General features: G+C 37.6%; 1 protein-coding gene across 1 annotated transcript; it reads left to right on the top strand.

Moving 5' to 3' along the window:
• The first annotated feature begins 14608 nt into the window (after positions 1-14608).
• LOC147000044 (vomeronasal type-2 receptor 116-like) lies at positions 14609-22096 on the top strand. The gene is given in 6 exon segments (XM_085834292.1): positions 14609-14889; positions 16174-16456; positions 16870-17673; positions 18501-18725; positions 19863-19986; positions 21147-22096. Coding segments are annotated over 6 exon segments (2553 nt in total). The 5' UTR covers positions 14609-14680; the 3' UTR covers positions 22055-22096.
• The last annotated feature ends 2926 nt before the right edge of the window (positions 22097-25022 follow it).

Here is a 25022-nt window from a genome sequence, read left to right on the forward strand (position 1 = left end):
TTATGTGGAGTTTCTTGAGCCACTTGAACTTGAGCTTATTACAAATGAATAAGAATGGATCAATTCACATTCTTTTACGACATAACTGAGAGTTGAGCGAGCAACATTTGTTGAAAATGTGGCCTTTTTTCCACTGGATGATTTTGGCTCCTTTGCAAATGATCAACTGACCATAGGTGTTTGGGTTCACTTATGGGTCTTCAATTCTATTCCATTGATCTACATGTCTGTCACTGTACAATTACCATGCAATTTTTATCACAATTGCTCTGTAGTACAGCTTGAGGTCAGGCATGGTGATTCCACCTGAGGGTTTTTGTTTGTTTGTTTGTTTGTTGAGAATAGTTTTGCTATCCTAGGTGTTTTGCTATTCCAGATGAATTTGCAAATTGCACTTTCTAACTCAGTGAAGCATTGAGTTGGGATTTTGATTCCGATTGCATTAAATCTGAAGATTGCTTTTGGCAAGAGAGCGATTTTTACTAGGTTAATCCTGCCAATTCATGAGCATGGGAGACATTTCTATCTTCTGAGATCTTCTTAGATTTCTTTCATCAGAGACTTGACTTTCTTATCATACAGAACTTTCACTTCCTTAGAGTCAAACCAAGGTATTTTATATTATTTGTTACTATCGTAAAGGGTGTTGTTTCCCTATTTCTTTCTCATTCTGTTTATCTTTTGTTTAGAGAAAGGCCATTGATTTGTTTGAGTTAATTTTATATTCACCTACTTCTTTGAAGCCATTTATCAGGTTTTAGGGTCACTTATATATACAATAATATCATCTGCAAATACTGATTTTTTTTTTTACTTCTTCCTTTTCAATTTGTATCGCCTTTGATATCCTTTTGCTGTCTAATTGCTCTAGCTGGCCTCCAGAGAAGGCTCTGACCCCGGGACCAGGTGAGATTGCCATCTTCAATCCTGGTTCCCTCAATGAGCAATCTGTGCAGGAGTGCAGGCCAGCTGCAAAAGCAACATAGCTTCTAGGACAGTGTCCCTTTGGGCCTTCAACTTCAGCCAAGAGGCAGAGCTGAGACCCAGAACTCTGTGTACCTTCCTCACCAGAGGAGAGCTGGCCTCTAGGGAAAGCCCGGACCCAGAGACCTGGTGAGAATGCCATCTTGCATCCCTGGTCTCTCAGAGACTTGACTGCTCAGGAGAGTGGGTAGGCTGCAGAAGCAAGGTGACAGTCTTTAAAATAAAATGATTAATTTTGAGATTATAATTAGGATTGTATTCACCAAGGGCAAAAAGTTGTCTTTTCCATGATAATATGAAATTTATGAATATATGGCCCCATAGTTCTTAGTGGATATTTTCTTTCAAAGCAAGGAAGGGCCCGTGATATCAGTGTCTATGCTCAGGCTTGGTAGTCATTATCTCTCTCCAGAAAACACTTGTCACCTGGAAAATAAGGCTTGAGATCTGCATAAAGTAATTCAGTGTTGTTAGATTCTAGACATTTAGACCACATTTGAAGGCAGTCAGTTTGGAAGTGGCTAAGGGACAGACAAGAGCTGTTTTGGACATGTAGAAATTCCATATATGTTGACCAATTTGGATATACATCTGGTGGGGAGTGTCTGGTGAGATGATTATCTCACAGCCTGACTGACTGAGCATATAAAACAAAGAATATACTATATACTTCATTTTGTCTCTGGGTCAGAGTGTAAGATCTGAGGTATCTTGTTTTCCTTATTTCTGTTTGCAGGCGTCATCTCCAGGCAAGGTCAACCTGAGAAGATCCCTTCCATCCTGAATCACTACATACTGAAGTTGGCCCTGGAAATGATTTATAACAAGGTTTTGTTTGTTTTGTTTGTTTGTTTGTTTGGATTTTGTTTTTATTTGTTTTTTTTTTTTTTTGCTTTTTTTTGTTTGTTTGTTTTTTTGTTTTTTGGCTAAGGAATAGGATGAAAGTAGACAGCTCAAGTCTTCTGCTACCAACTTAATGGACTAGCTCTTCCCTTGATCCTATCATTGCTCTTCCTAGTTAACCCATTTGGAAATAAAGCACACTATTTTCCCACTGTACTTACACAGAAAAAGCTCATTGTCTGAGATCTCTGGTTTTTTGAAAAGGAGGTGATCAGTATTTATGTCCCAGGAGAGTCTCCAGGATAGGCAATTCAGCTTCTGTTCAGTAGAGGGAGAACTTTAACAGAAAGGCAAAGCCTGTTTCCCATGACATAAACAATTCCTTGTCTGAACATTCTATTGTATCCTGGAGAGCTCTTGGTATCCCCTGTGATGTCTCCAGTGTTGTAATAACACCGACTGCACTTAGGGCTTTCAAAAAGTCCATATTTATGTTTGCAAGATGGTGGAGGCGCCTCCTTGAGAGTGAGAATTGAGAGTTTAGAGAAATAAGAGAGAGACCTAAGGAAGCGGGCTTTCCATCTCACTGTAAAGAAGCAAGGAAGATGTGGTCCTGGGATAGGCACAGTGAGTCATGGAATAGTGTTGTGAAAATTCCTGGAGTAGGCATACTTGAGTCTGACTTCCCAGTAATGAATAAGAGAAAGCGGTGCCACTGTGAATTTAATGAACTTTCCTGCTAATCATAATTCCTGAATGATGAGTATTCATGTACATTAATTTGTCCATCCATGAAGACAGGAGCAGGCAAGTCCAAAACGCGTATAGAGTAATTTTTTATATTTTCTTTTATTGGATTTTGGGTTGGCAAAAGGAGACCATAAAGAGGTAAGGAGATGCCCTTCTGGTCTGAGCCAGCAACAGGGCACCTTGGGTGTGGAGTCTGTGGACACCCCAGAGGTCCCCATAGGACCCTCAAGGGACCTTAAGACCTCTGGTGAGTGGAACACAACTTCTACTCCAATCCAATTGCGCTGGACCTGAGACTGCATTAGTTAGGGAAGCAGAAAACCAGCCTGACCAGGGTCACAAATCCCTCCCAGTCTGTGCCAGCAACAGGCCACCTTGGGTGTGTAGTCTTTGACACCCCCAAGTTCCCCAAAGGAGTCTCCACGGGACCTCAGGACCTCTAGAGAGTGGATTACAACTTCTGCCAGGAGGGGGGTTCCAACACGAGATATCTGGGCACCTTTCCTCCTAGAGGAGAGCTTGACTGCAGAGAGTGCTCTGACGACTGAAACTAAGGAGAGAGATAGTCTCCCATGTCTGCTGATAGAGGCTAACAGAGTCACCTGATGAACAAGCTGTAACCAGAGACAACTATAACAACTAACTTCAGAGATTACCAGATGGCGAAAGGCAAATGTAAGAATCTTACTAACAGAAACCAAGACCACTCACTATCATCAGAACCCAGCACTCTCACCCCACACAGTCCTGGGCACCCCAGCACACCTGAAAAGATAGTCCCGGATTTAAAAGCATATCTCATGATGATGGTAGAGGACATCAAGAAGGACTTCAATAACTCACTTAAAGAAACACACGAGAACACTGCTAGACAGGTAGAAGACCTTAAACAGGAAGCACAGAAATCCCTTAAAGAATTGCAGGAAAACAGAATCAAACAGGTGATGGAATTGAATAAAACCATCCAAGACCTAAAAAGGGAAGTAGACACAATAAAGAAAATCCAAAGTGAGGCAACGCTGGAGATAGAAACCCTAGGAAAGAAATCTGGAACCATAGATGAGAGCATCAGCAACAGAATACAAGAAATGGAAGAGAATATCAGGTGCAGAAGATTCCATAGAAAACATTGACACAACAATCAAAGAAAATACAAAATTCAAAAAGATCCTAACTCAAGACATCCAGGAAATCCAGGACACAATATGAAGACCAAACTTATGGATAATAGAAGTGGATGAGAATGAAAATTTTCAACTTAAAGGACCAGCAAATATTTTCAACAAAACAAAAGAAGAAAACATCCCAAACTTAAACAAAGAGATGCCCATGAACATACAAGAAACCTATAGAACTCTAAATAGACTGGGCCAGAAAAGAAATTCCTCCCGACACATAATAATCAGAACAACAAATGCACTAAATAAAGATAGAATATTAAAAGCAGTAAGGGAAAAAGATCAAGTAAAATATAAAGGCAGGCCTATCAGAATTACGTCAGACATTTCACCAGAGACTATGAAAGCCAGAAGATCCTGGACAGATGTTGTACAGACACTAAAAGAACACATTTGCCAACCCAGGCTACTATATCCAGCCAAACTTTCAATTACTATAGATGGAGAAACCAAAGTATTCCACGACAAAACCAAATTCACACATTATCTTTCAAAGGATAATAACAACAACAACAAAAAAAAAAAAATAGAAGGAAAGAAACCACGCCCTAGAAAAAGCAAGAAAGTAATCCTTCAATAAACTAAAAAGAAGAAAGCCACAAGAACAGAACGCCAACTCTACAACAAAAATAATAGGAAGCAACAATTACTTTTCCTTAATATCTCTTAATATCAATGTACTCAACTCCCCAATAAAAAGACATAGACTAACAGACTGGCTACACAAACAGGACCCAACATTCTGCTGCTTACAGGAAACCCATCTCAGGGAAAAAGACAAACACTTCCTCTGAATGAAAAGCTGGAAAACAATTTTCCAAGCAAATGGTCTCAAAAAACAAGCTGGAGTAGCCATTCTAATTTCGATTAAAATCAACTTCCAACCCAAAGTTATCAAAAAACACAAGGAGGAACACATCATACTCATCAAAGGTAAAATCCTCCAAGAGGAACTCGCAATTCTGAATATCTATGCACCAAATGCAAGGGCAGCCGCATTCATTAAAGAAACTTTAGTAAAGCTCAACGCACACATTGCACCTCACACAATAATAGTGGGAGACTTCAACACATCACTTTCATCAATGGACATATCGTGGAAACAGAAACTACACAGAGACACAGTGAAACTAACATAAGTTATGAAACAAATGGACTTAAGAGATATCTACAGAACATTTTATCGTAAAACAAAAGGTTATACCTTCTTCTCAGTACTTCATGGTACCTTCTCCAAAACTGACCATATAATTGGTCACAAAACAGGCCTCAACATATACAAAAATATTGCAATTGTCCCATGCATCCTATCAGATCACCATGGAATAAGGGTGATCTTCAATAACAGCATAAATAATGGAAAGCCAACATTTACCTGGAAAATGAACAACACCCTTCTCAATGATACCTTGGTCAAGGAAGGAATAAAGAAAGAAATTAAGGACTTTTTGGAGATTAATGAAAATGAAGTCACAACATACCCAAACTTATGGGACACAATGAAAGCATTTCTAAGAGGGAAACTCATAGCTCTGAGTGCCTAAAAAAAGAAACTAGAGAGAGCACACACTCGCAGCTTGACAACACACCTAAAAGCTCTAGAAAAAAAGGAAGCAAATTCACCCAAGAGGAGTAGAAGGAAGGAGATAATCAAACACAGGGCCGAAATCAACCATGTGGAAAAAAGAAGAACTATTCAAAGAATCAACCAAACGAGGAGCTGGTTCTTTGAAAAAATCAACAAAATAGATAAACCATTAGCCAGACTAACTGGAGGGCACAGGGAAAGCATTCTAATTAACAAAATCAGAAATGAAAAAGGAGACATAACAACAGATCCTGAGGACATCCAAAACACCATTCGATCCTTCTACAAAAGGCTATACTCAACAAAACTGGAGAACCTGGATGAAATGGACAAATTTCTAGACAGATGCCAGGTACCAAAGTTTACTCAGGATCAAGTTAACGATCTAAACAATCCCATAACCCTAAAGAAATAGAAGCAGTCATTATTAGTCTCCCAACCAAGAAAGCCCAGGACCAGATGGGTTTAGTGCAGAGTTCTATCAGACCTACAAAGAAGATCTAATTCCAGTTCTGCAAATACTATTCCACAAAATAGAAGTAGAAGGTACTCCAAATCATTTTATGAAGCCACAAATTACTCTGATACCTAAACCACAGAAAGAGCCAACAAAAATAGAGAACTTCAGACCAATTTCCCTTATGAATATTGATGCAAAAATACTCAATAAAATTTTTGCTAACAAAATCCAAGAACACACCAAAACAATCATCCATCCTAACCAAGTAGGCTTCATTCCAGGGATGTAGGGGTTGTTTAATATATGGAAATCCATCAATGCAATTCACTATGTAAACAAACTCAAAGACAAACACCACATGATAATCTCGTTAGATGCAGAAAAAGCATTTGACAAGATCCAACACCCATTCCTGATAAAAGTCTTGGAAAGATCAGGAATTCAAGGCCCATACCTAAACATGATAAAAGCAATCTACAGCAAACCAGTAGTCAACATCAAAGTAAATGGTGAGAAACTGGAAGCAATCCCACTAAAATCAGGGACTAGACAAGGCTGCCCATTTTCTCCATACCTATTCAACATAGTATTTGAATTCCTAGCCAGACCAATTTGAAAACAAAAGGAGCTCCAGAAGATACAAATGGAAAGTAAGAAGTCAAAATATCATTTTTTCCACATGATATGATTGTATATATAAGTGACCCTAAAAATTCCACCAGAGAGAACCTAAACATGATAAACAGCCCCAGGGAAGTAGCTGGATATAAAATTAACTCAAACAAGTCAATGGCCTTTCTCTACACAAAGGATAAACAATCTGAGAAAGAAATTAGGAAACAACACCCTTCACAAGAATCACAAATAATATAAAATATCTTGGTGTGACGTTAGCTAAGGAAGTGAAAGATCTGTGTGATAATATCTTCAAGTCTCTGAAGAAATAAATTAAAGAAGATCTCAGGAGATAAAAAGATCTCCCATGCTCATGGATTTTCAGGATCAATATAGTAAAAATGGCTATCTTGCCAAAAGCAATCTACTGATTCAATGCAATCCCCATCAAAATTCCAACTCAATTCTTCAACGAATTAGAAAGGGCAATCTGCAAATTCAATTGGAACAATAAAAAATCTAGGGTGGCTAAAACTCTTGTCAAGAATAAAAAGAATCTCTGGGGGAATCACCATGCCCGGTATAAAGCTGCACTACAGAGCAATTGTGATAAATCTGCATGGTACTGGTACAGCGACATACAGGTAGATCAATGGAATAGAATTGAAGACCCAGAAATGAACCCACACACCTATGGTCACTTGATCTTTGACAAGGGAGCTAAAAACATCCAGTGGAAGAAAGACAGCATTTTCAACAAATGGTGCTGGTACAACTGGTTGTTAACATGTAGAAGAATGCGAATCAATCCATTCCTATCTCCTTGTACTAAGGTCAAATCTAAGTGGATCAAGGAACTACACATAAAACCAGAGACATTGAGACTTATAGAGGAGAAAGTAGGAAAAAGCCTCGAAGATATGGGCACAGGAAGAAAATTCCTGAATAGAAAGGCAAAGGCTTGTGCTGTAAGATCAAGAATTGACAAATGGAACCTCATAAAATTGCAAAGCTTCTGCAAGGCAAAAGACACCATCAATAAGACAAAAAGGCCACCAACAGATTGGGAAAGGATCTTCACCTATCGTAAATCAGATAGGGGACTAATATCCAATATATATAAAGAACTCAAGGAAGTCGACTGCAGAAAATCAAATAACCCCATTAAAAAATGGGGCTCAGACCTAAACAAAGAATTCTCACCTGAGGAATACCGAATGGCAGAGAAGCACCTGAAAAAATGTTCAGCATCCTTAATCATCAGGGAAATGCAAATCAAAACAACCCTGAGATTCCACTTCACACCAGTCAGAATGGCTAAGATCAAAAATTCAGGTGTCAGCAGATGCTGGCGAGGATGTGGAGAAAGAGGAACACTCCTCCATTGTTGGTGGGATTGCAAGCTGGTACAACCACTCTGGAAATCAGTCTGGTAGTTCCTCAGAAAATTGGACATAGTACTACCAGAAGATCCAGCAACACCTCTCCTGGACATATACCCAGACGATGCTCCAATGTGTAATAATGACTCATGTTCTATTATGTTCATAACGGCCTTATTTATAATAGCCAGTTGCTGAAAAGAACTTAGATGTCACTCAACAGAGGAATGGATACAGAAATTCTGGTACATTTGCACAATGGGGTACTACTCAGCAATTATAAACAATGAATTTATGACATTTTTAGGCAAAATGGATGTATCTGGAAGATATCATTCTGAGTGTGGTAACCCATTAACAAAAGAACACATATGTCTGCACTAACTGATAAGCAGATGTTAGCCCAGAAACAGACTAACCAAGATACAATTTGCAAAACACATGAAACTCAAGATGAAGGAAGATCAAAGTGTCGATAGTTCCTTGCTTCTTAGAATGGAAAACAATATACCCAAGGAAGGAGTTACAGAGACAAATTTTGGAGCTGAAAAGAAAAAGGGACCATCCGGAGACTGCCCCACCTGTTGTTCCTTCCCATATGCAACCACCAAACCCAGACACTATTGCATATGCTAGCAAGATTTTTCTTACAGGACCCTAATATAGCTCTCTTTTCTGAGGCTATGCCAGTGAAATATATAGAAGTGGATGCTCACAGTCATCTATTGGATGGAATAAAGGGCCCCTAAATAAAAAGCTAGAGAAAATACCAAAGAGCTAAACGAGTTAAAACCCTATAGGAGGAACAACAATATGAACTAACCAGTACACCACAGAACTGTGCCTGTAGGTGCATATGTAGAAGAGAGTAGCCTAAGCAGATCTCCTGAAAGAGTCATACCGACAACAACTTACTTTAAGATTGTCCATGGCATATTTTAAAATGAAGGTATAAAATAAAATATACATGACATCCCAAATAAAGTTATGACTATTTTCCTGCTTCCATCATATTCAGCTGATAAGTCCAACTGAGATTTCTGCTGTTTATACAAATCACTTGCTAAATTTTGTAATAGCATAAAACTTAGCCATCTACTGTGTTTTTGTATCTTCAGGAAAAATGTTATACTCAGTTGTATTAAGACAAATTCTCACTCTCGGTCATAAAACCAACAAATGCTCTAACATGTTATAAGGACATACTCCAGAATGTGTATCACAGCTGTATTTATAATAGCCAGGAGCTGGAAAGAACACAGATGTCCCTCAACAGAGGAATGGATACAGAAAATGTGGTACGTTTTCAAAATGGAGTACTACTCAACTATTACAAGCAATGAACTCATTGAATGGAAGAAACTAGAAATTCTCATCCTGAGTGAGGTAACACAGTCACAAAAGAACACACATGGTATGCACTCACTGATAAATGGATATTAAACCAGAAGCTTGGAATAATCAAGTTACAATTCATGAACCACATGAAACTCAAGAAGACAGAAGTCCAAAGTGTGGCTACTGCAGTCCTTTTAGAAGGGGAAAGAAAATATCCATGGGGAAGATACCAAGTGTAGAGCAGAGACTGAAGGAATGACCATCTAGAGACTGCCCGTTCTGAGGATCCATCTCATATAAATTCACCAAACCCAGACACTATTGTGGATGCCAACATGTGATTACTGACAGGAGCCTGATATAGCTGTCTAGTGAGAGACTCTGCCAGTGTCTGACAAATACAGAGGTGGATGCCCACAGCTAACCAATGGAAAGAGCCCAAGGTCTGCAATGGAGGAGCTAGAGGAAGGAATCAAAGAGGTGAAGCAGCTCACAGTATCATTGGAGGAGCGAAATATGAACTAACCAGTAGCTCAGAGCTTCCAGGGTCTAAACCACCAGCCAAAGAGTTCACATAGAGGGACCCATGGCTCCAGCTGCATATGTAGTGTAGGATGGCCTTGTTGAAGATCAATGGGAGAAGAGGCCCTTGATCCTGAGAAGGCTCTATGCTGAAAGGATGTTTTCAGAGGGGGAAACCAGGAAAGAGGATAACATTTGAAATGTAAAATTTAAAAAATCTAATAAAAAAAGAAAAAAAAAAGGAAAAATTAATGGGTTTCTCCTTGGCAATAAAGAGTTTATCTCATGTCTCCACATCCAAGTTTCATTATAAAATGCTTTGTAGTCATAGTTGGGTGTTTTCCATACCAATATTTTCATAACAAGATTCATATTCATTGGAGCATAATGTGAATGAATATTTGGTACTCTACACATGAGCAGGCCCTATCATACCAGTATATTTTAAGAACAGCTCTTCTGTAATGAATGATTATTAACAAATTGACTTTGATCTAAATTCCTATGATAACCTCTCTGGTTCAGAGGATCTCTCTAAAGTCACACTATAAAATCAATACATAACTCTTGGTTTTGTAAAGGTTACTTTAAAAATATAGATTTTTTTTACCAATATTTTAAGCAGATATATATTACATGAATCAAATTAGAAAAAGTCATTTAGAGAATAGATTGAACAGATTTTCTCACAATTGAACCACATGAAAGGATGAGAGCTCAGGTCCTTTTCTCTTCAGCAATCATTGAAAAGTATGTAGGACACAGTATTACTTGCATAAAATACACCATGATGATTAAACATTTATATTTACCATAAAGTTCAGGTTTGTTCTTCAAAATCATGTTATGTAAATATGTTTGAATGATTCAATCCCATTGACATAAAAGGGATTTCCCTATCTGGTCTAGTATATTCAGGAAGAATAAACATATGTAAATGCATACAGTACTTAAGGTATCTAATAGACCTCACAAACAGTAGACATCTGGAATGGGACTTTGATCCCTAATGCACACACCTAATTAAAAGGAAAAAATCTGGGCTCATGACTGTGGAATAAGTAGTTATGTATGGCAAACCATCATCAAAAGACTGAACAATTCATCCAATTGAAAGACTTAAATGATCTTGAATTTGAAAAAGTACCTGTCTCTGATTCTGACAGTTGTTTTCCTCTATTAAAGACACGTCAGACACACAAACTGCTGATTCAGGATGCTTAGGGTGTCACTCTCAGGGGTTAGTTTTCAGAGGAGTTCAGAGAATGTAATGTCTCATAAGAATAATTTGCTCTGAGTTAGTACAGTCTGATAGCCACTGTAACTAGAAGAACAAACTGGGAATATAGTAAAATATTGAACTGATATAAACTGGGAAATATCATTTCCTCCCTGACTCTTTATGGTCTCCTTTTGGCAAGCCAAAATCCAATAAAATAAAATATAAAAATTAACACTATACTAGGTTTGGACTTGCCTGCTCCTGTCTCCCTGGATGGACAAACTAATGTACTAGAATCCTCATCATTCAGGAATTATGATAAGCAGGAAAGTTCCTTAAATTCACAGTGGCAGCATTTTCTGTTATTCATTACTGGGAAGCCAGACTCAAGTATGCCTACTCCAGGAATTTTCACATCACTGTTCCGTGACTCACTGTGCCAGTCCCAGGACCACATCTTCCTTGCTGTTTTACAGTGAGATGTAAAGCCAGCTTCCTTAGGTCTCTCTCTTATTTCTCTAAGCCTTCCATTCTCACTCTCAAGGAGACTCCTCCACCATCTTGCAAACATAAATATGGGTGAACTCAAGGGACTGTTTGAAAGCCCTAAGAGCAGTTGGTGTTGTTACAAAACTGATGACATCACAGGGGTTACAAAGATCTCCAGGATACAATAGAATGTTCAGACAAGGAATTGTTTATGTCACATGAAACAGGCTTTGCCTTTCTGTTAAACTTCTCCCTCTACTGAACAGAAGCTGAATTGCCTATCCTGGAGACTCTCCTGGGACATAAATACTGATCACCTCCATTTCAAAAACCAGAGATCTAAGACAATGAGCTTTTTTTCCATGTAAGAACAGTGGGAAAATGGCGTGCTTTATTTCCAAAGGGGTTAACTAGAAAAAAGATTGACAGGATCAAGAGAAGAGCAAGCCCATCAAGTTGGTAGCAGAACACTTGAGATGTCTACTTTCATCCTATGCCTCAATGGTACTTACTTATCATAAGTACCTCATGTGCTTATCTCTGTGGAGGTCCTAAATGATGTGGGAATTCAGCCAAAGGTTTCCCCTATGTTTCTAATTATGGAAGAGCTCCTGTTAGGCAGATAGGTTGATAGGGCTGGGAGGTACACCCTACTTTCATAGGTTCAGACTGCAGATGTACTTCAGGTGTAAATTTTTTATATAATATTGAAATTCTAATTTTGTTGTTCAATAATAGTGTAGTTATGTATATCTGACAATGAAGATTGGAAGGGAAATTGGACCCCTTATTGTAAGCTAAGTTCTACATATTAAGGGATTTTAGGGGATACCTTGGAAGAATCACCATCAGCCATCCTGCATGGACATTGAGTGTGAGTGAAGTAATATGTCTTGCGAATTATGATGCATTGGGTTAAAAATCCTGTGTCTAAACAAGCTATAACATGTCAGATTTAGTTTCATTAGAATAAGTTGAATTTTGTACAAAAATCATTTAAATTATATTAGACTAAGGTGATATTTGTAATGAAGAAACTGAAATTATATTTGTTGGTGCATAGTTGTATAATGGGCATCCCATTGCCTTTCAAATATCTGTGGTTCATGAATAACATCTTTGCTATCACATATATTTTAATGAAAGAGGATGACCTTCAATCCATGTAGATTGATGAGTGCAGATACTCAAAAGTGCTTCAATGCTTTGTATAAATAGTACTTCTGTGCCATATCAAACCTTGTTTCAAGTGATTGAAGAATCACAAATCAGTATCTGATTAATGGGGAAAAACAGGATAAGAATGGTTTAATAATAAATGACATCAGAATTTAATGAATATACAGCAGCAACACTTCTAAGACGATTCTCTGACATGAAAATAGGATAGAGGCCATCACCTGTTACACATAAAATATCATGGAATCAGATATCAGATTTCAACAAGAAATAAAGGGATAAGCAACTGGAAAGAATCTATGAATATTATCTGTGAAACAGAAGAAAACTTTGTTTTATAAACTCAAAATGTACTGTAGTGGATAGCTTAAGATTGCAACCCAACAGAAAAACTTAAAGGAAAATAGAAACCAAATATTGCCTTGATAATCAAGAAGGACACGATGATGTGTGCTCTGCCTTCTTGCCTCCAAATCAAGTACATAATATGAGTTTTAGGCAAAAAGAAAAGAAATTTTAAGAAATACTATTTTTGTTTCAAGCAACAGGGAGGATGTCTCTGCAGAAAAGCACATGGAGCCTCACATCTGAATCTGAGCAAAACCAAATTCAAGATTATTAAAGACCTGAAAATTTGACATGTTGTATTGTTTTAATGAGTATGGAATGGATCCCAGTCTATTGCTCATGTGCTCCAAATGACTTCCAAAAGACTGCTACAGTCCAGAATGGCATTTCAATAGCAGTCACAGTGTAGTGAAGAGTCTGCCTCCATGCAGTTTCCCAGTTAATTTGACATGGTATTAGCACCAGGTATATAACAATTATAGAATATGACAACAGAACACTTAATTTACCCAGTCTATTGGTTTTTACTGAAACAAATTGGCACTGAAATAGTCGTAATTCAACCTAAGAATGAAACAAATGTTTATTCATAGTAACAACGATAGTAAAATAAATTCCATAGCAGGACTTTATTATAAGACCGTGACATACCAACCATTCCAAAAATGACGTGTAAGACTCACTTAATTCAGTATGGATATTTTGAACAAAAATATAAGGTAGTTAAAAAAATAACAAATCAAATCAATCCTTCATCTTTGTCACTCATTGCAATCTAACTAAATTACATATATTAGCTTAGCAGCTAACATCAATGTTATTGAAATGTAATCTAAATACAAATATTTCAAAATAAATGCCAAGTAGAAATAAATGAAAAGTATGAGGAATATACCAGCATTAGCAATAAAATTCTACCTCTTAAATGACACCTAAATTCTCTCCCATGAGCAAAATATATGAAATTAGCTTCTAACTTCTTAATGAGGTGTGAACATACATCAATCAAAGAAATGTTTAATCAAATGTCATTGACTGCCAGGGACTGATTATCAGGAAAAAGTTCAGCATATCAGTGAATGTCTGCACAGGTACTGATATTTGACCAGATGAGTGTTGAATCTTTAAAATTCAGGTATTTTTGGATTTAGCATATTGACATGTTCTCCAGATGGCAGGAATCACGGGAAGTTTGAGGAGATTTTGGAAACATGTGTGGCAAACAATAGTATATGAACAACAGGGAGCATGGTCAACTCCAGGCTCAATGTTGCATGTGAGACTGCCCTTCCCTAAACTAGACAATGTGTTACATAATGTTCCATGATTATACTCAGCATCTAAGTAATATGCAACTTTTATGACCTTCTCAACTTCTGTCACAGTGTAGAACTTCTGATGAATTCCATTGTGTTTGTGCATAATGGCTGTTGACACATGGTCAGGTATGAGCCATGCAGGAGAAGATTGTCCTTGAGATTTATGCTATGCACATGAATACAGTCATGACCCCTGAGGGTAGAAAATATGATCTCAAAACATGTTTTCAAAAATATGTTGATGAAAACATTTCAGAGCTCAGATGTAGAGCCTGAGGCCAGAATTTTCCCTATGTATCTAGGGAGCCTGACATAGGAGGAATGGAAAGGAACTGTGAATATAATAAGTGGATCTCCAGACAGAGGTATCTTTCAAACAGACACATAGGTGTAACTGTGTGTGTGATGTCTTTCTACATCAGAAACGGATTTCACAACAGCTTCATCTTAGATCCTAGCAGACATGAAGAAGGTCTGTGCTTTCACTATTTCATTTTTGTTTCTGAAGTTTTCTCTCATCTTGTGCTGTTTGACTGAACCCAGTTGCTTTTGGAGGATAAAGAATAGTGAAGATAATGATGGATATTTGCAAAGGGAGTGTCATTTTTACCTTTGGCCAACTGAAAAATCTTATACTAATAGTAATTTTTTTAATTTATTTTCAAATTTTAGGTAAGCCTTAACTTTATTTAATGTATCAATGTCAATCGTTTGAAATATTTAGCTGTATATACAAACTGTGGGTTCTGTTCTCTTCCTCACCATGTAACTTGAAGAACCCCTGAAAATGAATTTTTATATCAATAACTATTTTAATACTTTGAAATGTGTCACAGTTTAGTATAGTTTTAGTGCAATTATACTCAAGTTCACAGTGCTGGACAATGTGAAGGTCTAGATTCTCTCTGTGAGGCTTTTTTGATAATATATGTTGAAAGATATGTTTTCATCTGCCTTGAATTCACAATTCCCTCCTTTGTCTAGAACTCAATATGAAGAGACTGCATCACTGCCTATATTCAATTGTCTGCCCATGCCTCAATATGATCATGCATCTAAATGCTTTCATAAAAGTATTACCTAATTCGGGTTTCCAACAGATGAACATGCATTGTTTCATTGAAATATTTGTGTATGGGTTGGTCTACTATACCTGGTTAAATATATAACATTACTTATATATTTGTGAATATACTTAAACTTTGCTTTATAAAATAGTCTTTAAATGAGCCTCTTCCTGCAATCCTGAATTTGATACTGAATGTGGTAAAAGAATGCTAGATTATATTCTGTTATCAGAATAATCTTTTTATCCAATTACACAAATGCACAAGCTCAGATTAGGTTTATTATCACTATCAGATACAAGGTCAATATTTCTACTAATTACTCAGTAATTTTATTATTATTTAGTAGTTAATATATATTCACAATTCCTTTCCACTCATCCTATGTCATGTGCCCTGGATACCTAGGTAAAATTCTGGACTTAATCTCTACATCTGAGGTCTGAAAAGATAAATCTAGGAGAATCATAGTAATTCTTGTGGAAAAGAACCTGTTCTCAATGTGGGTTTTGGGTCTGAGGTCCAAAGAGTGAGATGTTATCATTAGTGGCTGCAGATTATGAAGGAATGAGAGTTGAAAATTTTTTAAAAAATAGAAATAGTAAGAACACACTAAAAGGTAACATTAAGTAGATGTGTACAACACCCTAAAGGATAATATTCTGGTCATATGGTATAACGTGTCATTTTGTATATATATCTTGAAATGGATTAATAAAATTAAATGAAATATATCCTAAAATAATTAGTCTGGCCGGGCAGTGGTGGCTCACGCCTTTAATCCCCGCACTTGGGAGGCAAATTTAACATATCTCGTATTACAAATCTTACAGTATTTGAAATTTCGTATTTCAAACATCTCCCTTTTCATCACTATGCCTTGTTTTAGAATTGCAGCAAGTAAATATGAGCTTCTTCTGGTAATGTTTTTTGCTACCGATGAGATCAACAAGAATCCTTATCTTTTACCCAACATGACTTTGATGTTCTCCATCATTGGTGGAAACTGTCATGATTTATTGAAAAATCTGGATCAAGAATATACACAAATCAAAGGACATATGAATTTTGTTAATTATTTCTGTTATCTAGATGATTCATGTATGATAGGTCTGACAGGACCATAATGGAAAACATCCTTAAAACTGGCAATGCATTCTTCAATGCCACTGGTAAGAAATTGTGACACTGAATGGGTTAAGAACATTAAATTACATTTACAGGTGCCTACAAGAAAACTTGGAAAGAATGCATTTGTGGGTGTGCTGCTACACAAATACACACACATACATACACATTATATATATATGTGTGTGTGTGTGTGTGTGTGTGTATGTGTATATACAAATTAAATAATCAGTTCATAGATGTACTGTGCATACAGGTAAAATTGTGTTCTACGAATTTTAGACTTGTCAGAAATAGTCTAGAATCTAATAGGAATAATACATGATGTGTATAGTACAATCTTACTGTTCTTATCTAGAGTTCTGGAAGGTGAGTAGCATTACATGTATATGAGTCCAAATATCCTAATAATCATATTCCTCACTGGAAGTTTCATCCTGTCTTCTACGTCCTTTAGGTTTTCTTTGGACCATTTAATCCTAACCTACGCGACCATGACCGGCTGTCCCATGTCCATCAGGTAGCCACCAAGGACACACATTTATCACATGGCATGGTCTCCTTGATGTTTCATTTTAGATGGACTTGGATAGGACTGGTCATCTCAGATGATGATCAGGGTATTCAGTTTCTCTCAGATTTAAGAGAAGAGAGCCAAAGGCATGAGATATGTTTAGCTTTTGTTAATATGATCCCAGAAAACATGGAGGTATACATGACAAGAGCTACAATATATGATAACCAAATTATGACATCTTCAGCAAAGGTTGTTATCATTTATGGTGAAATGAACTCTACTCTAGAAGTCAGCTTTAGAAGATGGGAAGAGTTAGGTGCTCAGAGAATCTGGATCACAACCTCACAATGGGATGTCATCACAAATCAAAAAGAATACACATTTAATCTCTTCCATGGAACTATCACTTTTGCACACCACAAAGTTGAGATTCCTAAATTTAGGAATTTTATGCAAACAATGAACACAGTCAAATACCTAAAAGATATTTCTCATACTATACTGGAATGGAATTATTTTAATTGTTCAATCTCCAAGAACAGCATTAAAATGCATCATATTATGTTCAACAACACATTGGAATGGACAGCACTGCACAGCTATGATATGGCCATGAGTGATGAAGGTTACAATCTGTACAATGCTGTTTATGCTGCGGCCCACACCTACCATGAACACATTCTTCAACAAGTAGAGTCTCAGAAAAAGGCAGAACACAAAAGACCTTTCACTGCTTGTCAGCAGGTAAAGACTTACATTTCATTATACTTAGATATATCAATGTGATCTTTTAAATGGAACCAGAGAAACAACTGTATATTTGTTAGAGATTATTCTCTCAGTGCAATGATTTCTATACTGCAAAAGTCCCTAATGATTCTTTTACATGGATGAATATCATGAACAAAGATAATATTTAATAGGAGGCATTACATTTATATGAATATCAGTGAGTTTTGTGAAAATGTTTCTCAAAATTTCACCAAATGAGTTCAAAATTAAAATAGGAGCCAAGAGTTTTATCATAAAAGTCTTAAGTGATGACAAGACTGAATATTTTTCTAAAATGTAGTGTCTCAAAAATTGATACATGGGCTGTGGTTAATAGTTATTCACTTAAATTAACAATTTACAGAAACATAAATGATTAAGACTTCCCATTTTATTAAGTTTATGTTCATTTTATATGTGTACACTGTATGTACATGAACTCCAACTTTTTTATTTTCACAATTTTCAGTCATTCAGACTTCCCCTTCATTCTCACATACATGGCTTCATTTTTTAAAATCATTTTTTACAAACATGTTCACACAGGCACACACACACACACACAAGCACAAACACACCATGTTACTTGCTATCTGGTAATCATTTTTTCTAGAACATTTTACCATCAAATATTAATATGAAGCATATATATTTTCAATTATCAATTGTGTACAGTTTTTTACTACACAGGTTTATTTCAATATAGCTCTCTTTTCTGACAATCATTAAGAAAAAAGGGAAAATTCTCAACTTGGCATTACCTTTATTGATATGCATATGTAAGCATGAATCTCTTCTAGGTGTCTTCCTTGATGAAAACCAGGGTATTTACAAACCCTGTTGGAGAACTGGTGAACATGAAGAATAGGGAAAATCAGTGTACAGAGTATGATATTTTCATCATTTGGAATTTTCCACAAGGCCTTGGATTAAAAGTGAAAATAGGAAGCTATATACCTTGCTTTCCAAAGAGTCAACAACTTCATATATTTGATGGTTTGGAATGGGCCATGGGAGGAACATCAGTGGGTATACCATAATTTTAATTTTTCAGGATATGTAGATTTTTAAATATGAGACTCTGTGGTTAACACCAATTGCTACTCTTTCAAAAGGCCATTCTTAGTTAAAATCATCAATATTTGATAACTCTTAACTTCATGTTAATCTGGGCATAGAACGATTAATGTCCTCTGGATTTCATGTTCAATAGCACCCATATGCCAATTCAACCACAATATATGAATAAATTTGATAAATTTATAATATAGCATATATTTACATATAATTAATTAAAATTTTGTAACTATATATGACCCATGGAATTTTCTGATTCCGTGTGAAATAATGTATAGCCTACTTAACTATAGCATGTATTCATTAACTTAATTGCTTCTCCAGATTCAAGGTTTTTTTTTTATTTATATATTTTGGATTAAAAAAACTTATTTACATTTCAAATGTTATCCAACATCCTGTTTTCCCCTCCTTTGTGGAGGATTGCCTTATCTGGCATCAGTAGAAGGGGAGTCCTTTAGTCCTGTGAAGGCTTCGTGCCCTAGCAGAGGGGAATGCTAGGGTGGTGAGGCAGGAGTGTGTGGGTGGGTGAGCTCCCTCATAGACCCATGGGAGAAAGGGGAAGGGATAGTGTGTTCAAGTTCTTTTACACTTAGGAAAACTTTGTTAAATTTATGGAAGTCTTACCTAACTTATTTTGGTCATAGTCATCAAACTACTCTTCTTAGATTTACCCATTTCCCCTAACATTTCCCCCTATACAGCTCACTATTCTTTTTTACTTTTTAATTTTTTGTAATTTATAAATCATGGGAGAAAAGCAGGTGTCACATAAACGTTCTTTTGGATTGATCAGTTTAGGAAGAAAAAAATTTAAATTGCTACAACCTGAATGTTACATATATAATATTACATGATATAGTAAATATTGTGTGACATTCAGTGCACTGCAGGAAAATATAAACTAACAATGCGCCTGATACCCTTAAGTAATACAGAAGAATAAGTAATATCAGAGGAATATGTATAATCATACCTGTTAGTGTCCCATGTATCAATCTATGGGTCATTATTCATTTGACAAATATGTGATCTATACACACTCACTCACACGCATATTATATAATATTTATTCACTTCTTCAGGTTCCATCCTCTGTGTGTAGTGTTGCCTGTACTGCAGGATTCAGGAAAATTCATCAGAAAGAAACAGCAGACTGCTGCTTTGATTGTGTTCAATGCCCAGAAAATGAGGTTTCCAATGAAACAGGTACATGCTTGCATGCAGGAGAAAAATTGTTGAATTTTAATACCTGTATTACCAAACTAGGAATACAATATGGCCTAAATGCAAACTGAAGACCTAAAATCTCCATGTTTCAGAACTTAATCAGTTAAATAATACCCACTTCGTTTGGACCCAGCAAATAATTTACAATATCTTCTTCAAGCAAGGTTTTTTCTCACAATATGATGGTTACTGGTTTTATATTATATAGAAAACCTTTAGGGGGACCTACCTGTGTAACAATTTTTAAAAGAAACATTTTAGGCATAATCTATGCACAGGTTTATTTTTCTTTGATTCGTTGTACAGGTAAACTTGACTAGCTGATCAGTCCATAATCTTTCCTTCCATCACAGAGCTTAGTCCCTGACAAAGACTGGATGCTCAGGGTAACACTTGTTGTTTAATGGAATATATTTTAAGAACTTAGATGGCTTAATGGATTAATAATTTCCTGTTAAAGAGTTAGAACAAGAGTGAAGTTTTGAAGAATGCAGCAACAGATGGGATACTGCTTATCTTCAGTCACTCCCTCTCTAAGGAAAGAGGGATGAATATGGACAACCATAGCCTTTATGACATGGAGCTTGGAGTGTGTATTTGTGAAGAAAGAGATTGTAAAACAATGAGAGGTACATGTATATGTATATGAGGCATATTAATTCAAGAAAGAAAATATTCCTTTATGCAAATAGTACTTGCATGAGTAATTGTATGTTCTGGTTCCTAGGTATGTATACAGACAAAGGGCATACCCACAAAGAAAACAAAATACATGATGCACTTCATCAAGTGGTATCAACAAAGATGTCTGCATACTACCCATGTCTGTGAATAGTGCATTTATGTTTGGAGGAATTAAATAATCTGAAATAATAATAATTATTATTATTATTAGTCATCATATTTTGTTTTTATTTAATAATTATTTTTTTCTGTTCTACTTCATATGATGGTGTTTTGTTCAATCACAAACATAGGTTAATAAAGAGCAATCTTAAGTTCGTGGTTCTACAGCAAAAAGGAATGGAATAGATGCTCAACAACAAATTATTTATTGATATATCTTATGAATAACACAAATATAAAATTATTACCTATGTAATTATGATATCTTATACGGGTTTATTTACATTTGCCAGCAGATATGGAACAGTGTGTGAAGTGTCCAGATGATAAGTATGCCAACGTAGAGCAAACCTACTGTCTCTCAAGAGCTGTATCATTTCTGGCTTATGAAGATCCACTGGGGATGGCTCTAGGCTGCATGGCACTGTCCTTCTCGGCCATCACAATTCTAGTCCTTGTCACATTTGTGAAGTACAATGATACTCCCATTGTGAAGGCCAATAACCGCATTCTCAGCTACATCCTGCTCATCTCTCTTGTCTTCTGCTTCCTCTGCTCCCTGCTCTTCATTGGACATCCCAATCAGATCACCTGCATCTTGCAGCAGACCACATTTGGAGTATTTTTCACTGTGGCTGTTTCTACAGTGTTGGCCAAAACAATAACTGTGGTCATGGCTTTCAAGCTCACTACTCCAGGAAGAAGAATGAGAGGGATGTTGGTAACAGGGGCACCTAAGTTGGTCATTCCCATTTGTACCCTAATCCAACTCGTTCTCTGTGGAATCTGGTTGGTAACATCTCCTCCCTTTATTGACAGAGATATACAATCTGAACTTGGGAAGATTGTCATTCTTTGCAATAAAGGCTCAGTCATTGCCTTCCACGTTGTCCTGGGATACTTGGGCTCCTTGGCTCTGGAAAGCTTCACTTTGGCTTTCTTGGCTAGGAATCTTCCTGACACATTCAATGAAGCCAAGTTCCTAACTTTCAGCATGCTGGTGTTCTGCAGTGTCTGGATCACCTTCCTCCCTGTCTACCACAGCACCAGGGGGAGGGTCATGGTGGTTGTGGAGGTTTTCTCCATCTTGGCTTCTAGTGCAGGGTTGCTAATGTGTATCTTTGTCCCAAAGTGTTATGCTATTTTAATTAGACCAGATTCAAATTTTATACTGAACCGCAAAGGTAAATTGCTTTATTGAAACTTTCATGGTATGAAAATGTTAGATGATATTCAACTTATCTTACTCTTCATTTAACAAAAGTAGTATTTCATCATATAAAAAAAAATGTTAGTAATATACCGATGTGTACTTACAAACAGGACTGTAAACATGAATATGCTGAGAACTGGGAATCTCAATTGAGAAATGGGTACCATCATTCTGACCTGTGGTTGTGTGTTTAAGCTATGTACTTAATTAATGATTAATATGAGATTACCTTACTGTCTGTGAACAGTGCCACATCTAGCAACACTGTCCTTGAGTTACAAGAAAGGGCACTGCATACAACATGGACTTGAAGCCGGTATTCAATATTATTCCACTTGCTTTCATGGAGTTCTTGCATCCAAATTCATTCCTTGACTTCATTAAATGTACTATGACAAAGTTAGATAAATAAATAAACCATTTTCTCACATATTTACTTTGGTCTTGGTGCAAGTCGACAGGAAGTGCCTCTATTTTGAACAGGAAGTGCGTCCCAGGTGTTCATGGGAGATGTAGTTAGTGTGTGTGTTTGTCCTAGACCCGCTCTCTATTGCCACCTGGTGGCTATATAGTGTGACTGCAAACCAACAGGAAGTGCCTCCATGTTGAACAGGAAGTCGGGTCCAGGTACTCATGGGAGATGTAGTGTGTATAGGGCCTAGAGCCGATCTTTCTTGCCACCCAGTAGTGAAAAATGCCACTACTCCCCTGGTTCTTTGGCTCAAGGGGACGAATCTGGGCCCTGAGCACAGGTCAGAGTTTTGGGAAAACGGTGTGGCCAGGCCGCCTGATTTACTGGGCGGGCTGCGGCTCAGATCCGTGCCCCTTGCTCCCATTGTACCTGTAGAAGTGCAGGAACAGAGGCTCTCTCTGTCTGTCTCTCTCTCTCTCTCTCTCTCTGTTCATCTTCTCTATGTCTCTCTCTGCTCCTCCTTTCCATCTGGGGCTGCCTGGCATTGGTCTGCCAGTGAGAGACCCAACCCGGCTTCCATGAGTCCCACAGCCCCCTGGTTCTCGTTCTCCCTTCTCCTTCCTTTCCCCTTGTCACTGGGGACCAAGCCAGAGTCCATGTCCGACCGAGAGGCCCCAGTCTGTCTGTCCCAGTTCTCCCTTTTCTCCCTTCTCCTTTCTTCCAGAACCAGGCTGCCTGGCCTTTACCGTTGCCCATGCAGCTCATGTCTCTGTGTCTGTCTGTACCCCTGGTTCCCTTCTCCCTTCTCATCGGGGACCACGCCTGAGTCCATGTCAGACCGAGAGGCATCATCCCTGCTTCCTTGTGTCTAGCTGTCCCCGGGGCTGTCTGTCTCCAAGCTCCCTTCTTTCCTTCTGACGCGGCCTGCCTGACCTTAGCCTGGGTCTCTCTGTCTCTCTGTCTCGCCATCCTTTCTTCCAGTGCCCAGACTGAGAGACATCTGCCTGGCCCATGCTTCCGCCCTGCCTCCCCCGACTGTCTCTGTCTCTGTCCTGGTCCCATCTCCCTCCCTCCCTCACGTTGACCACTTGTCCCAGCCAGCCCTGGGCACCTCCAGGGCTGTGTCTGTCCTTCTGGCAGACCCCAGACAGACCCCACCCCAGACCTCAGCCCCATGTCCTAACCCCAAGTCAGAGTCTGTCCCTCTCTTCCTAAGGAGGGGGACACCCAAGGCAGATATCAAGGGTGGAGGATGGGGTGGTGACCCTGTGAAGTATACCAGCAGGACTCTTTTTTTTAAGATTTTTTTTTTCTTTTTAAGATTTTTTTAAATGATACCTTGGTCAAAGAAGGAATAAAGAAAGAAATTAAAGACTTTCTAGAGTTTAATGAAAATGAAGCCACAACATACCCAAACTTATGCAAATCAATGAAAGCATTTCTAAGAGGGAAACTCATAGCTCTGAGTGCCTCCAAAAAGAAACTAGAGAGAGCACACATTAGCAGCTTGACAACACACCTAAAAGCTTTAGAATAAAAGGAAGCAAATTCACCCAAGAGGAGTGGACAGCAGGAAATAATCAAACTCAGGGGCAAAATTAAACAAGTGGAAACAAGAACTATTTAAAGAATCAACCAAAGGAGGAGATGGTTCTTTGAGAAAATCAACAAGATAGATAAACGCTTTGAGAAACTCTCTAGAGGGCACAGGGAGAGCATCCTAATTAACAAAGTCAGAAATGAAAAGGGAGACAAAAACAGATACTGAAGAAATCCAAAACACAATCAGATCCTTCTACAAAAGGCTATACTCAACAAAACTGGGAAACCTGGATGAAATGGACAAATTTGAAGACAGATCCCAAGTACCAAAGTTAGATCAAGATCAGTTTAATGATCTAAACAGTCCCATATCCCCTAAAGTAATAGAAGCAGTCATTAATAGTCTCCCAACCAAAAAAGGCACAGGACCAGATGAATTTAATGCAGAATTCTATCAGACCTTCACGAAGATCTAATTCCAGTTCTCCACAAACTATTCCACAAATTACAAGCAGAAAGTACTCTATCTAATTCATTCTGTGAAGCCACAATTACTCTGATACGTAAACCACACAAAGATCCAACAAAGATAGAGAACTTCAGACCAATTTCCCTTATGAATATCGATGCAAAAATACTCAACAAAATTCTCCTTAACTGAATCCAAGAACACATCAAAACAATCATCCTTCCTGACCAAGTAGGTTTCATCCCAGGGATGCAGGGATGGTTCAAAATATGGAAATCCATCAACGTAATCCAGTATATAAACAAACTCAAAGACAAAGACCACATGATCATCTCATTAGATGCTGAGAAAGCATTTGACATAATCCAACATTCATTCATAATAAAAGTCCTGGAAAGATCAGAAATTTGAGGCCCATACATAAACATAATAGAACATTCTACAGCAAAGCAGTAGCCAACATAAAACTAAATGGTGAGGAGCTGGAAGCAATCCCATGTAAATCAGGGACTAGACAAGGCTGTCCACTTTCT

This window comes from Mus caroli, unplaced genomic scaffold, assembly GCF_978045245.1.
Source record: "Mus caroli unplaced genomic scaffold, Mus_caroli_1 scaffold_22, whole genome shotgun sequence".
In the NCBI taxonomy this organism is placed as follows: domain Eukaryota; kingdom Metazoa; phylum Chordata; class Mammalia; order Rodentia; family Muridae; genus Mus; species Mus caroli.